Genomic DNA, 13,484 nt, shown 5'->3' on the forward strand with positions numbered 1-13,484 from the left:
TCGGCTCATTTACAGCGGATGCATGCTCTCGCATAATCTCTACACCCATCTTGGCTTCAATTTTCTCTTAACAATGTTCATTCTACCCTATTCAGTCCAAAGATCACTCTCCTTGACAGAGAAGACAGGACTAAATGGGAGGAAAGGAGTTCTGTTTTCTTCACGTCATCCATCAACATCACACCACTGGCCTCAGGCAGCGAGCCTCTTCCTTCTTTATTCTTGCTCTAAATTTAAGAGCCCTCCGTTATCCTTACTTTTCTTTTCTCTAAGCCTCAGCTCACTCTGGTCTTTGGTCCTTCTGATCTGTTACTGGTCCTTGCCTTTCTTTCACATAATCTTTGGTAGCGTGCCTCTTTCCACTTTTTGGCACATCTTTTTAAAATCCAAATTTCTCAGTGGGAGTGTGCAGCCACCTTGGCTCTGAAGGTCTTTTCCTTTTGTCTGCAGCATGAACAACATGTGTGATTGCAAAGATAGAATTATAATTTTGAAAGCTTATCAATTCTTTTGAGTTTCCTCTTGAGAAATAGAATTAAAACAATCTTTTCTTGATTTCATTAAAACCTGCCTTCTCCCATTGTTGAGTACCTGTCTTAGCATTCCAAGCCTCCTCCCTGCTTGGCTAGCACAAACCTTAAAATGACACACGCACTTCCTCAAAAGATTCCTTTATACCATAGAAGTGAAGTGCAAGAGGCAAAAAGACCCAGTGGTTTTTTCTGACAATAGTCTCTGTAAAACATCTCAAGAAACCAATTAAAGAGGATGGTAGTAAACCTGAAATAAAAGGGAAAGTTCCTAAAGATATTGTGGTGGTAGAATTGATCATCCCTGCCAATCAATTATGCAGGGATAATTATGAGAAGGAAGGAAGACTGTTGAGGCCTACAAGTATACATGGCCAGGTGATCTAGAAAATGGTGATAAGGTAGGAAGAAAGAAGGACCAACATTTTTAGTAATGAAGAGAGGAGTTGAGAAAGTATCTTTTCATGTAAAACTAATGCAGTATTTCCCTTGCTACTCTCCTACCTTGCATTCCCATTTACCTTTTAAGAGCATTCATCCCATCAGTTTGTCTACAACCTATCCTATGAGGTAAGGTGGAGATAAGAGATTTGTCCAAGGTTTCAACATTAGTGAATGGCAGATCTACATTCTCATATCTTCCAGAAATGCAGTGGTTCCCCTTTCTTTTCCAAAATGCTATGGCTCATGGCATTGCTAACCATCTGCAGGGATTAAAGGACAGGCATTGCCAACTCCCTTTTTGCCTGTAAAGGGGCAAAGCCAGCCCTTTGGTTTGTATCAGCAGCTGCTATTGGCGGGGCTTGGGGTTATTCATAACTGATTAGCTTAATATGATATCCTTATCCCAAGAATCTTTCCATCCTTGATTACCACACCTGGGGTTGGCCAATTAACTGGGACAAATTCCAAAACATTGAGAGAAGCTCTCTTGCAGGGTGTTTCTCCTCTCCTATATCTTGTCTCCCACTTCCGAGCAGCAACCACACTAGTCTCTCTCTCTCTCTGTGAGTGTGTGTGTGTGTGTGTGTGTGTGTGTGTTCCGAGGTGAGCAGGCCTATACAAACCTACTCCCAAAGGCCAAGGAAGGTGAGGAGCTGAAGAAAGAAGCTGACAAATCCAGATTCTCAGAATGAAATACTTAATAGGAATTTATGAACAGAAGCCATATCTCAAGCGGCTGCGAATGGTGGATCCCTACAGTGCACTGTTACCCCACGGACCCAGGGCTTACAAATCATAGGGAATTTGCCTAAGGGAAAGATGTATGTGTTTACGATAACATCAAGGTTGTTTTGACCTAAGGGCAGGAATTATTGGTAATTATACACTCTTAACAGTAGATAAAATAGAAATTTTAGAGGCATTTTCAGAACTGGGGTTAATCAGAAGTCAACATGGCTGATTAGTATACAAGATGGAGTTACTGTAGCCTGCACATTCTCCCTCCTCAGTGTCCCCCAAACACATGCTTACCACCATCACTGCACCACTGTGGCTGCTTTAAATGTCCCTGCACTCAATCCTTCACCAACCACCACCACACTTATTTCTTTCCATCTGTAAAAATTTTCCTCTTTTATCAAATCCATTTATTTACCAAATACTCACTGAATCACTACTATGTGCTAGGCACCGTTCAAGGAACTTGGAATACAGCATTGAACAAAACAATGTCCCCAAGCTCATGGAATTTTATTCTATAGTCTTTGAAACTCTTTATTAACCACACCAAATCTTCCTTCCTCTGAAATACTACAAATTTTGTATTTATGACATCACCATCAATGTATTTACACAGGCTAGAAATATGAAACTCATCTTCTATTCGTCAGTCTCCATCTATATCTAGTCATTTACAAAGTCCTGACTTTATAAAATACGTCTACATTTACTATAACTACAATGTAATTTTTCTAAAGATACTTTCTGAAAGACAACCAAATCTCCAAATTAAATACGTAGGCTTCTTATCTTGATTTAATATCCTGAGAATTCCACATGCTCGTTCTTTTGTCCTCATCCATACTCTCACGGCTCTAGCTCAGGACTCTCATCACGGGTCACCTTGAACTGATGTAATCACCTCCAGCCTCCTAAGAGATTGCTCTGCCTCTGGGCTTTCCTCCCTTGAATCTCTTTCTTGGGTTCACTCATGATTTATTTAAAATAAAAAGCTAAATCTAATCAGGTCCATGCCCTGCTTATAACCTTTTAAAAGTTCAAGCTACTTGATATGGCACCAAAAGCCGTTCGTGTTAGGTTTCTTATCTCATTGCTTTGCATAGTTTCTATCTCATTTTTCCTACATTCTCTCTCTCTCTGTGTGTGTGTGTGTGTGTGTGTGTGTGTGTGTGTGTGTGTGTGTGTGTGTGTCTAACTCCTACTAAAGTTCTTTAGTGGCTGGTTTGTACGATATTGTAGTCTCCGTGCCTAGCATAGTGCCTGGCCTATATTAGTTCCTTACTAAAGTTTGAATTGAACTGGGTTTTTGCTATTGTTTTGAATTTGTATGTGTCTTTGATCTTAAGCTTTCATATGTCTGTGTCTTCCTTCTTCAACTGTAGAATGTGTTCCTTGGGGGGATAATTAGGGTTATTTACAAATGTTCTTGTTCTCTTCCTCCTTTGTACATTGCAGAAAATTGTAGGATTTTCCTTTCCACACCTTTAAAATTAGGAATAGCCACATGATTTGTTCTGGCCAAAGACATGTGAACAGAAGCAGCATGTGTCATTTCCTGGAGAAAGCATTGCCTGGAGATAGCACAGAATACTGCCACCATCTCCTCCTCTTGGTGTATGGAAAGCATAAGAAGAGACAGAGCCTTTCTCAGTCCTTGACTAAGGTGAGCAGAGGCTTCTGCTGACCTGTGCATGAAGTGCAGCGTGGGCAAGAAACAAGTATTGCTAATCCAAGGAGAGGTGGGGGCTGCTTATTATGGTCACCATAACCTTGCCTATTCCGACTGCTCCATTGCCTGAGGACAGGACCTGTACCACTTAACTTTGTGTCTCCATTGTGCCACATTTAAAGCAGACTATAGACATATATTTAAATGTTGATTTCTGATTTTTCTTAATTCACAATGTCCAATTTCAAATATCCCTCTCCTATCAGTTTCTGTTCTCTCCATACTAAAGCACAATTTCTACTCATTTTAGCTCTTTCCAAAACAGAAATTTCTAATCAGTTCATAATCTGGTACTGATCACTGGTGTAAGGTTTTGTAGGGAACGAAATGTCACCCCCGATGACTGACGACGATTCCTTCAGCTCAGCTGTGGTCAGTGTCCTCCAGGGACGGTGAGAAGGAATGTTCGGAGCACATGCCCTGCAGCTGAGCAGCAAAGCAAAGGGGTTGTAATAAATCAGCTTCCTAGGGGAGGTGCGTGTTGCAGTACAGCTGTCCCTGTAGCCTCTGTCCCAGCAGATGGCACGACAACACGGCAATAAATGTCATGAAAATGCTTCTCCCATTTGCCTTTATATGCCTTAAAAAAACCCTTCACTTCTGAGCATGTAATTCTGTGAGCAGAAAAAAAATGATAATCCTCCGTGATGCTTTTTAAACTCTATTGTTAAACAAGGGAATATTTTTAAAGGGAGGGAGAATTCCAAATCAGAGCCCCTTCCTTGAAGGAATGCCTAACGTGTATTTATTCTCTATGCAATCCTCATGGTAACTGGAGAGGCATATTCTTTCTCCACATGTAATTTTTATTGTACTTCACTCCGGTATTATTTCATGCACATCAGCATGGAGCTAGTTTCTAGATGTGCTAGTCCACTGAGTTATTAATAAAAACAAAGAGCCCACAACCTTCTATTTTCTTCCACCTGCTAATAGTTCCAACACAATTCCTTTTGCTTCCTCTGGCAGCCACACTTCCAAACATTCCTCTCATAGCTGGACAAACAAGTCCAGCTAATTACAACCTATCTGCTTAATATCCTGAAATTTAAAATTAAGCTTGTAGGCACTGTTTTTATGATTACATGTTTTTAAAAATTAGAAGTTTTTAGCCAGAGTTATCACAAAACTTTGAATTTTAACTTGAAATTTTTGGCTTTATAAATGTCAAGGGTTTTACTTTACAATATGTCTACATTTACTACAACTACAATGTAATTTTTCTAAAGATACTTTCTGAAAGACAACTGAATCTCCAAATTAAATATGTAGGCTTCTTATCTTGATTTTTAAAAAGTCAACCTAAAGAAAAAATGCAATGTTTCCTTTGAACATAAAGTATTTAGGGACCACAAGAAATGTCTCTAGTGTGAAAACATAAACAAAAAACATACAAAAAATGTGAGTTCTTCAGCCTACCCTGTGAAAGGAATAAGATCTCCTGACCTGTATTATCTACAACTGTTAGCAGCAGTGAATCCGTACTGGTTGCCCCAACCTCAATTCTTGCCTCCTCAGAAGAAATTCAACCAAGGGGCGTAAGGCAGAGACTGAGACACGTTTTAGAGCAGGAGTGAGAGTTTATTAAAAAGTATTAGAGGCCTGGCATGGTGGGTCACGCCTGTAATCCCAGCACTTTGGGAGGCCGAGGCGGGCGGATCACCTGAGGTCAGAAATTCAAGACCAGCCTGACCAACATGGAGAAACCCCATCTCTACTAAAAATACAAAATTAGCCGGGTGTGGTGGCACATGCCTGTAATCCCAGCTACTCGGGAGACTGAGGCAGGAGAATCACTGGAACCCAGGAGGCAGAGGTTGGGTGAGCCGAGATCGTGTCATTGCACTACAGCCTGGGCAACAAGAGCGAAACTCTGTCTCAAAAAAAAAAAAAAATTAGAGCAGGAATGAAAGGAAGTCAAGTACACTTGGAAGAAGGCCAAGTGAGCAACTTGGGAGATTGGGTGCATAGTTTGGCCTTTGACTTGGGGTTTTATATGTTGGCAGTCTTCTGGAGTCGATGATTCCCTTGGGGTGGGCTGTCTGCACGTGCAGTGGCCGGCCACCACTTGGGAGGGGCCGCAAGCCCAGTGTGTTTACTGGAGTCGTGCATAGGCTTACTTGAGGTGTTCTTCCCTTACCAGTCGAATGTTCCTGGAAGGTCATATATCAGTTAAACTCTGCCATTTTGCCTCTTAATGCACATGCTTGAGCTTTCTCGCCCAAATCCTGAGATCTTATCAGAAGCTGCTGATCACCAGTTTCAGGTGTTTCTATCTATTGGGAGACTGCCTTTCCCTGGCACTGGCTGCAACCAATTTTTATTTTAGACAGTCAGCTTAACAACTGGCTGACTGGCTGGGTGCAGTGGCTCATGCCTGTAATCCCAGCACTTTGGGAGGCTGAGGCAGGTGGATCACCTGAGGTCAGGAGTTTGAGACCAGCCTGGCCAACATGGCAAAACCCCGTCACTACTAAAAACACAAAAATTAGCTGGGCGTGGTGGCGGGTGGGAGACTGTAATCCCAGCTATTTGGGAGGCTGAGGCAGGAGAATCTCTTGAACCCGGGCGGCAGAGGTTGCAGTGAGCCGAGGTCATGCCACTGTACTCCAACCTGGGCAACAGAGTGAGACTCCGTCTCAGAAAAAAAAGAAAGAAAGAAAGACAACAAAAATGACTTGGCTGACCATCACTTGATGGTTGCTTGACATTCCTGGTGGGGGGCCTCTCCTGGCCTGCTCCTGTCTGCCTGACTATCTACTATAATATAACTAAACCCAGTAGTAGGGGAAATCCTTTGTCTTGTTAAAATAGGCCACTGGGTAGAGGTTGTTGCTTTGCAGATTTTAGGATCTATCAACATAATACCAAGAAGAAACCACAAAGGAAAAAGTGGTAAATCCAAATACAAAAGTGTTTAAAAGTTTATTATTAAATATTTTATTACACATCTGTATTGCCTAAGGTTTCTATAACAAACACCTTACATTGGAACGATTTTCTTGTTTTTATTTTCTCCGAAAAGGGGGGGGGAGACATTAAAATTAAGCATAGAAATGGTGGAACTTTGGGATTTCCTGTCCAGTTACCTGCAAGTCAGGTTTTATTCCAATTGACTCAACGTGGCAGATTAAATGTGAAAAGTAAAATGGTGGGCTCCTTTAGGCAGCAACTCTTGCTTCTTTCCTGGTTACCTCTGCCTACATAGATAATTTATTAAGCAAGATGTTTACACCCCCACACATATTCTAGATAGTTTTGGTCATGAAGTCACAATTTTCCATATCTGCACAATTTTTAAAAAATGAAACTACACATCTGCACAAAATCTTTGGGAGTGCAGGGTAGGCCAGGCAGTGGAGGAGAAATTGACACCAACTTCCCTGAGAGCTTCCAAAGTAAGAAAGCATCCCTTTTTCCTACATCAACTCCTGTTTGCGTGGTGGAAAATGCAGCAAGTGAGGCACACCAAGCATAGACGCAAAAATCAGAACACAACTGTAAGGTAGCCAGGCTGGCAGGTGTAGGGCCAAAATGGCTGCACGCCACCACAGTAAAATGTCTGCTACAGCCGCACATTTACAATCAGTTTGGTGATGTTTCCAACACAGGCTGGGGGATTGAGTTTGCCCCATATACGGCAATGATAAGGATTTCAAATGGACCAAAAGTTTTATATTAGTGTCAACAGCACTAACACAGCTTCAGCTGGCGGAGGAGAGGGAAACCAAGAATATCCACATTATTTACTCCAGAGAAACTTCCTGACACCATCTGCTCTCTGTTACCTCGCACCCACCAATGTGGCCCTTTGCTAGCGCACCCTTGCCTAGCTCTGAGAACCCCTCAGTTATGTTGCTTGGCCCAAGAATTTCAAAACCCCATGTTTTCCTGAATAAAGAGATTTGGAAAGTTCATTTCAACAGAGTGATTGGTAACACAAAACATCTCTTAATGCTGCAAAGTATTATAAGTTGTCCAGCTGCAAAGATGATTTGTTGTGTTTACCTTTATTCTAGGATTGAATGCAATGCTTTTGCTATACAATGTGGTGGCTGGGGGATGGTGAGGCAGAGGGGACAGAGGGATTGAGCTAGATTACACAGCATAGAAAATCAATGCTCTTACACTCTAGGGTCTGAGAACTGGTTCAAGGTCACAGAAGTGAAAAACAAAGCCAACTGAACTAGCAATAGGAAATAGATTGCACAAAGCAAAGAAAAAACAAGTTTCTGAAACACGTACAAACCACATATGATGTCTATATTTGTGTCTAGCTGATGTGTATACAAACATTGGCCTTTCTGGAGATAAAGTGTCCCCCTCTGAAAATCAGGGTAACACTATTAGTAAGTCAAGACCAAAACAAGAGCCAACAGTAATGACAGTACTATATTTGATCTATACAGCCTGGAAAGGGGAATTAAAATGAGACCCTTCAAAAGAGAAAACCCCAATAACTTTTCATTAAAAATTAAAATGACCCATTTATACAGAAGTAGTTCAAAATTTATTTATAAATTTGTGTAAAAGAATATAAGACATTTTTTCTTTTGTACATATTTGTACCATAAAGTAGGGATTAAAATATAAAAAGACCTCCAAAGCTTTTCAAAACCTGATCTGAGAATTAGATAAGAATATGTCACTTAGACAAGCCTGTAGCACCCATAGCTCTGATTAAACTGAAAGCATCAAGTGACTCCCTCTTTTTCTACCCTACCAACATCACTCTAATTATACTTCCAATCAGAAAAATAATGTAGCATTTCCCTGACACTAGAGATTAAATATGAGTTCAGGAATCAGCTCCTCCAAACATGCATAAATGAGGACAAGGAGAAGCCACTCACTCCTGACTGCACGGTCAAGTGTGTGGGCAGTTGAAATTAAGGTAAAAACAGTGAAGCTGAACAAAATCACATTAAGAAAAAGCATCTCATGAGGCTTTTCGAGGTCAGTTGATGAAGGCCAGATAGGAGTCAATATTTTCTCATATACCCTGGAAGAAAAAGAAAACAAAAATTACTGCAAGCAGCAAAATAAAATTCAAAGCCTTTGTAGTCAAAAATGAAGTTCTTGCAAAGAACACTCTTATGCATCAAGCTAAAATGACCATTTTTTAAAATTAACAACTTAAATGACCATTGAAACGATTTTATTTTCAAGTCATTGCATTTGATTCACAAAATAGTCTTGGTCAATAAGGTAATGGCTTGTCAAGTGATGTCTTATTGCCTGTGTTCTTAGAGATAGACTAACAGAGGTCACAAATAATACAGTTTGAAAATGTTGTCACCCACCTCCACAGTTACAGCAAGGACAAGATGAACACATGTGGAACAGAGCCATTTAAATGGAAATGTCTCAAGTAGGGTTACGCTGTATTATGCAGCAGAAAGGTGACTTCTAAGAGGACCTTGAGGTAGGGAGATAGACTGATGAGTCTCCACTCCTACCATGAGCAAAGGGTCAAGAAACCTCCATCAAGCCTTCTGCAGTGCTGGGCCACGCTACGTATGGAATACACACTATTGCTGTTTCTTCTCACACTTTGGGAAATTAAAATCTCAGGTTGCCTCATTGGTCATAGGAAATGCTTAACTGCCCTTGAAGACATAGGATTTAGAGTTTCCACAGCATCCCAAAGAGCCTCACCTACTGTATCAGAGGAAATATTATTTAAAGGGATTTTTTTAAGTGACCCACCTTAGATGCCTCAAAAAAACTAATAGAGAACCCTAGAAAAATTTAAAAAATGTATTTTTCACATATAAAAGCAACTATTAAAGAATAAATGTATATGTTAAGAAATATGAGAAGACTGATTTAAATTAACAATGATTAAAAAATAAAAATCAATCCACCAAATATATACACTTATTGGGGGCCTACTGCTTAAGTGTCTATATGACACTTCAAGAAACCACTGCTTCTTTCCATGGCTTGGTTTTATCATAATTTCTGCCTTCCTCCTTTTTTTCTCTGTCTCTGGCTTTTTACTAATTCTGATACTTCCTCCAAGCCTCTGTGAATTGAGGCATAGCTTTCCTCTTTCATTCTTTGGAGAAGCTCTGTCCTCATCTATCAGTCTTTAAATGGTGACATATCCTTAATTTAATAGTAATTCAAATATATTAATATAATTTAAGTTGCTAATTCTATATATTAATTTTGTCTACTTGTTATTTGCAAAACATGTCCCAAATAAAAGTTTAATTTATGGCCTCTCTTCTTACTTTTGTATGATATTCTTTTATGAACAGATGTTTTAAAATTTAATGTAGATATAGTTATCTTTTTTGTTGTTGTTGTTTATACCTTGGGTCTTACAAAATCCTTTCTCAGCTCTTTTTATAAACAGCCTCTCTTATTTTCTAAAATGTAAAAGTCTTCCTTCCTATTTATAAGATTTAATCCACTTAGAATTTTTTTATGAATTATGTTGGGACCTAATTTCATGTAAGTACTCAATTGTCCCAACAGCATTTGTTGAAGAGTCTGTTTTCCCCCAGTGATGTGCTCTGCCCCGTCTGTCATACAAAAAAATAAAAAATTCAGAAATGTTGGGTGTGCTGGTGTCAATTGCATACCACATTAAATACACAATTAAGTCCCCATATATACTTCTTTATCTTTAGGAGTGAATTGGTTACTCTCCGTTCTTTGCTTTGATTACAATTTATGTGAATCTATAGCTTATTTGAGAGCTCATTCCTATCTATTAACAAGGTATAACTCTCCATTTATTTATTCCACAGCATCTTTCTACAAAATTTAAGAATTTTTCTTTTTTTTTTTTTTTGAGAAGGAGTCTCGCTCTGTCGCCCAGGCTGGAGTGCAGTGGCGCAATCTCTGCTCACTGCAAGCTCCGCCTCCCGGGTTCACACCATTCTCCTGCCTCAGCCTCCCAAGTAGCTGGGACTACAGGAGCCACACCTGGCTAATTTTTTTGTATTTTTAGTAGATACAGGGTTTCACCATGTTAGCCAGGATGGTCTCGATCTCCTGACCTCGTGATCCGCCCTTCTCGGCCTCCCAACGTGCTGGGATTACAGGCATAAACCACCATGCGCAGCTAATTTTAGAATTTTTTACAAAGGGCCTTCCTGCCTGCCTGCCTGCCTGCCTGCCTGCCTGCCTGCCTGCCTGCCTTCCTTCCTTCCTTCCTTCCTTCCTTCCTTCCTTCCTTCCTTCCTTCCTTCCGTCCTTCCTTCCTTCCTCCCTCCCTCCCTCCCTCTCTCTCTCTCTTTCTATCTTTTGCTTCTGTGGCCCAGGCTGGACTGTGGTCGGCTCGCTGCGGACTCCCTGCCTCTGGCTCCTGTGGTTCTCCTGCCCCGGCCTGCGGGCTGCCTGGGATTGCCAGCGCGCCACAACCCCTCCCTGGTTTTTCACCTTTGGCTGGAGGCGAGGTTTCACCATGTTGGCCAGGCTGGTCTCCGGCTCCTGACCTCGAGTGGTCTGCCCGCCTCAGCCTCTGGAGGTGCTGGGACTGCAGACGGAGTCTTGCTCACTCGGTGCTCCGTGCTGCCCAGGCTGGAGTGCAGTGGCGTGGTCTTGGCTCGCTACAGCCTCCACCTCCCAGCCACCTGCCTTGGCCTCCCAGGGTGCCAGGATTGCAGCCTCTGCCGGGCCGCCGCCCCCTCTGGGAGGTGGGGAGCGTCTATGCCTGGCTGCCCATCGTCTGGGACGTGGGGAGCGCCTCTGCCCGGCCGCCACCCTGTCTAGCAAGTGAGGAGCCTCTGCCCGGCCGCCCCGTCTGGGAAGTGAGGAGCGCCTCTGCCCGGCCACCCCGTCTGGGAAGAAGTGAGGAGCTCCTCTGCCTGGCCGCCCCGTCTGGGATGTGAGGAGCGCCTCTGCTCGGCCGCCAACCTGTCTAGGAAGTGAGGAGTGCCTCTGCCCGGCCACCCCGTCTGGGAAGAAGTGAGGAGCGTCTCTGCCCGGCCACCCCATCTGGGAAGCGAGGAGCACCTCTGCCCGGACGCCCCATCTGGGAAGTGCGGAGGGCCTCGGCCCGGTCACCCCGTCTGGGAAGAAGTGAGGAGCTCCTCTGCCCGGCCACCCCGTCTGGGAAGAAGTGAGGAGCGCCTCTGCCCGGCCGCCCCGTCTGGGATGTGAGGAGCGCCTCTGCCCCGCCACCACCCCATCTAGGAAGTGAGGAGCGCCTCTGCCCGGCCACCACCCCGTCTAGGAAGTGAGGAGTGTCTCTGCCTGGCCTCCCATTGTCTGGGATGTGAGGAGCGCCTCTGCCCAGCCGCCACTCTGTCTAGGAAGTGAGGAGCGCCTCTGCCCGGCCGCCCCATCTGGGAAGTGAGGAGTGCCTCTGCCCGGCCACCCCATCTGGAAAGTGAGGAGTGCCTCTGCCCGGCCACCCCGTCTGGGAAGAAGTGAGGAGCTCCTCTGCCCGACCAACCCGTCTGGGAAGAAGTGAGGAGCACCTCTGCCCGGCCGCCCTGTCTGGGATGTGAGGAGCGCCTCTGCCCGGCCGCCCCGTCTGGAAAGTGAGGAGCGCCTCTGCCCGGCCACCTCGTCTGGGAAGAAGTGAGGGGTGCCTCTGCCCAGCCACCCCATCTGGGAAGTGAGGAGCGCCTCTGCCCGGCCGCCCCGTTTGGGAAGAAGTGAGGAGTGCCTCTGCCCGGCCGCCCCGTCTGGGAAGTGAGGAGCGCCTCTGCCCGGCCGCCCCGTCTGGGAAGTGAGGAGCGCCTCTGCCTAGCCACCCATCGTCTGGGAAGTGAGGAGTGCCTCTGCCCGGCCGCCCCGTCTGGGAAGAAGTGAGGAGCGCCTCTGCCCGGCCGCCCCGTCTGGGAAGAAGTGAGGAGCGCGCCTGCCCGGCCACCCCGTCTGGGATGTGAGGAGCACCTCTTCCCGGCCGCCCCGTCTGGGAAGTGAGGAGCGCCTCTGCCCGGCCACCCCATCTGGGAAGTGGGGAGCGCCTCTGCCCAGCCGCCCCGTCTGGGAAGTGAGGAGCGCCTCTGCCCGGCCGCCCCGTCTGGGAAGAAGTGAGGAGCTCCTCTGCCCGGCCGCCCCATCTGGGAAGTGGGGAGCGCCTCTGCCCGGCCGCCCCGCCTGGGATGTGGGGAGCGCCTCTGCCCGGCCGCCCCGTCTGGGAGGTCTACCACGAAGGCCAGAAGCAATGTGGGGGCTGGATGTGGTGGCTCACGCCTGTAGTCCCAGCACTCTGGGAGGCCGAGGCGGGTTGATCACTTGAGACTAGGAGCTCGAGACCAGCCTGGCCAACATGGCGAAACATACGAAAAATACAACAGACAAACCAACCAACCAACACAGCAACAACAAAACAGGTCTACCCTGGAGTCATACACTAATTTTTTCTATTTTCCTCCCTTTCTGATCCTTTATCCCACTTTCTTTTTCTTCCTCTTCCTTCTCCTTCTTCTTTGTCAAATAGAGGATTGAGTTATTATCATTGATCCATACAAAGTCCCTCTCTCATTTATTTTCTTTAATTCCCACCCCCCATTTCTATTCCCCATCTTCCCATGTGCAACCTTCCTAATATGTTTGATATGCATCTTTTTGTTTGTATGTATTTTTAGAAAATGTTTTTGTGTGCAAAAAAAATAATAAAAAAAGAGATAATCAAAGAGTATGTAAGAAAAAAAGGAATTTGAGTGTATGTTAGGCAGTTAGTAATCATGAAAGTATTAATACTGATCTTTTGTTTGTGGTATTTTTCAGCTGTTTAAAATTTGTAACTTGTAATGAATAGTTCTAAATAAACATACAATTTTGTATTCGTTTCAAAAAAAAAAAGGTCATTCATATCTTTGGTTGGATCTTTTTATTAGATTTTTTATTTATTCCTAATGTGTAGAAATGTAGTTTTTACATATTGGTCTTCTTCCCAGATGGGGCGGCTGGGCAGAAGCGCTCCTCACTTCTTCCCAGATGGGGCGGCCGGGCAGAGGCGCTCCTCACTTTCCAGACGGGGCGGCCGGGCAGAGGCGCTCCTCACTTCCCACACGGGGTGGCCGGGCAGAGGCGCTCCTCACTTCTTCCCAGACGGGGCAGCTGGGCAG

At 44.5% G+C, this 13,484-nt stretch overlaps 1 protein-coding gene across 4 annotated transcripts in view; it reads right to left on the bottom strand.

Moving 5' to 3' along the window:
• Nucleotides 1-6,340: 6,340 nt before the first annotated feature.
• Nucleotides 6,341-13,484, bottom strand: part of EPSTI1 (epithelial stromal interaction 1) — a 117,496-nt gene continuing 110,352 nt past the window's right edge. For 3 of the 4 annotated variants that reach the window (XM_058437833.1, XM_058437831.1, XM_058437832.1), the window contains one exon: nt 8,306-8,446. In XM_058437833.1, the coding sequence (XP_058293816.1) occupies nt 8,438-8,446 (9 nt within the window). In that variant the 3' untranslated portion in view covers nt 8,306-8,437. Of the gene's footprint in view, nt 8,447-13,484 lie in introns of all 4 variants that reach the window. The other variant, XM_032150789.2, reaches the window with a different exon arrangement.

This window comes from Hylobates moloch, unplaced genomic scaffold (assembly GCF_009828535.3).
Source record: "Hylobates moloch isolate HMO894 unplaced genomic scaffold, HMol_V3 SCAFFOLD_4, whole genome shotgun sequence".
NCBI lineage: Eukaryota > Metazoa > Chordata > Mammalia > Primates > Hylobatidae > Hylobates > Hylobates moloch.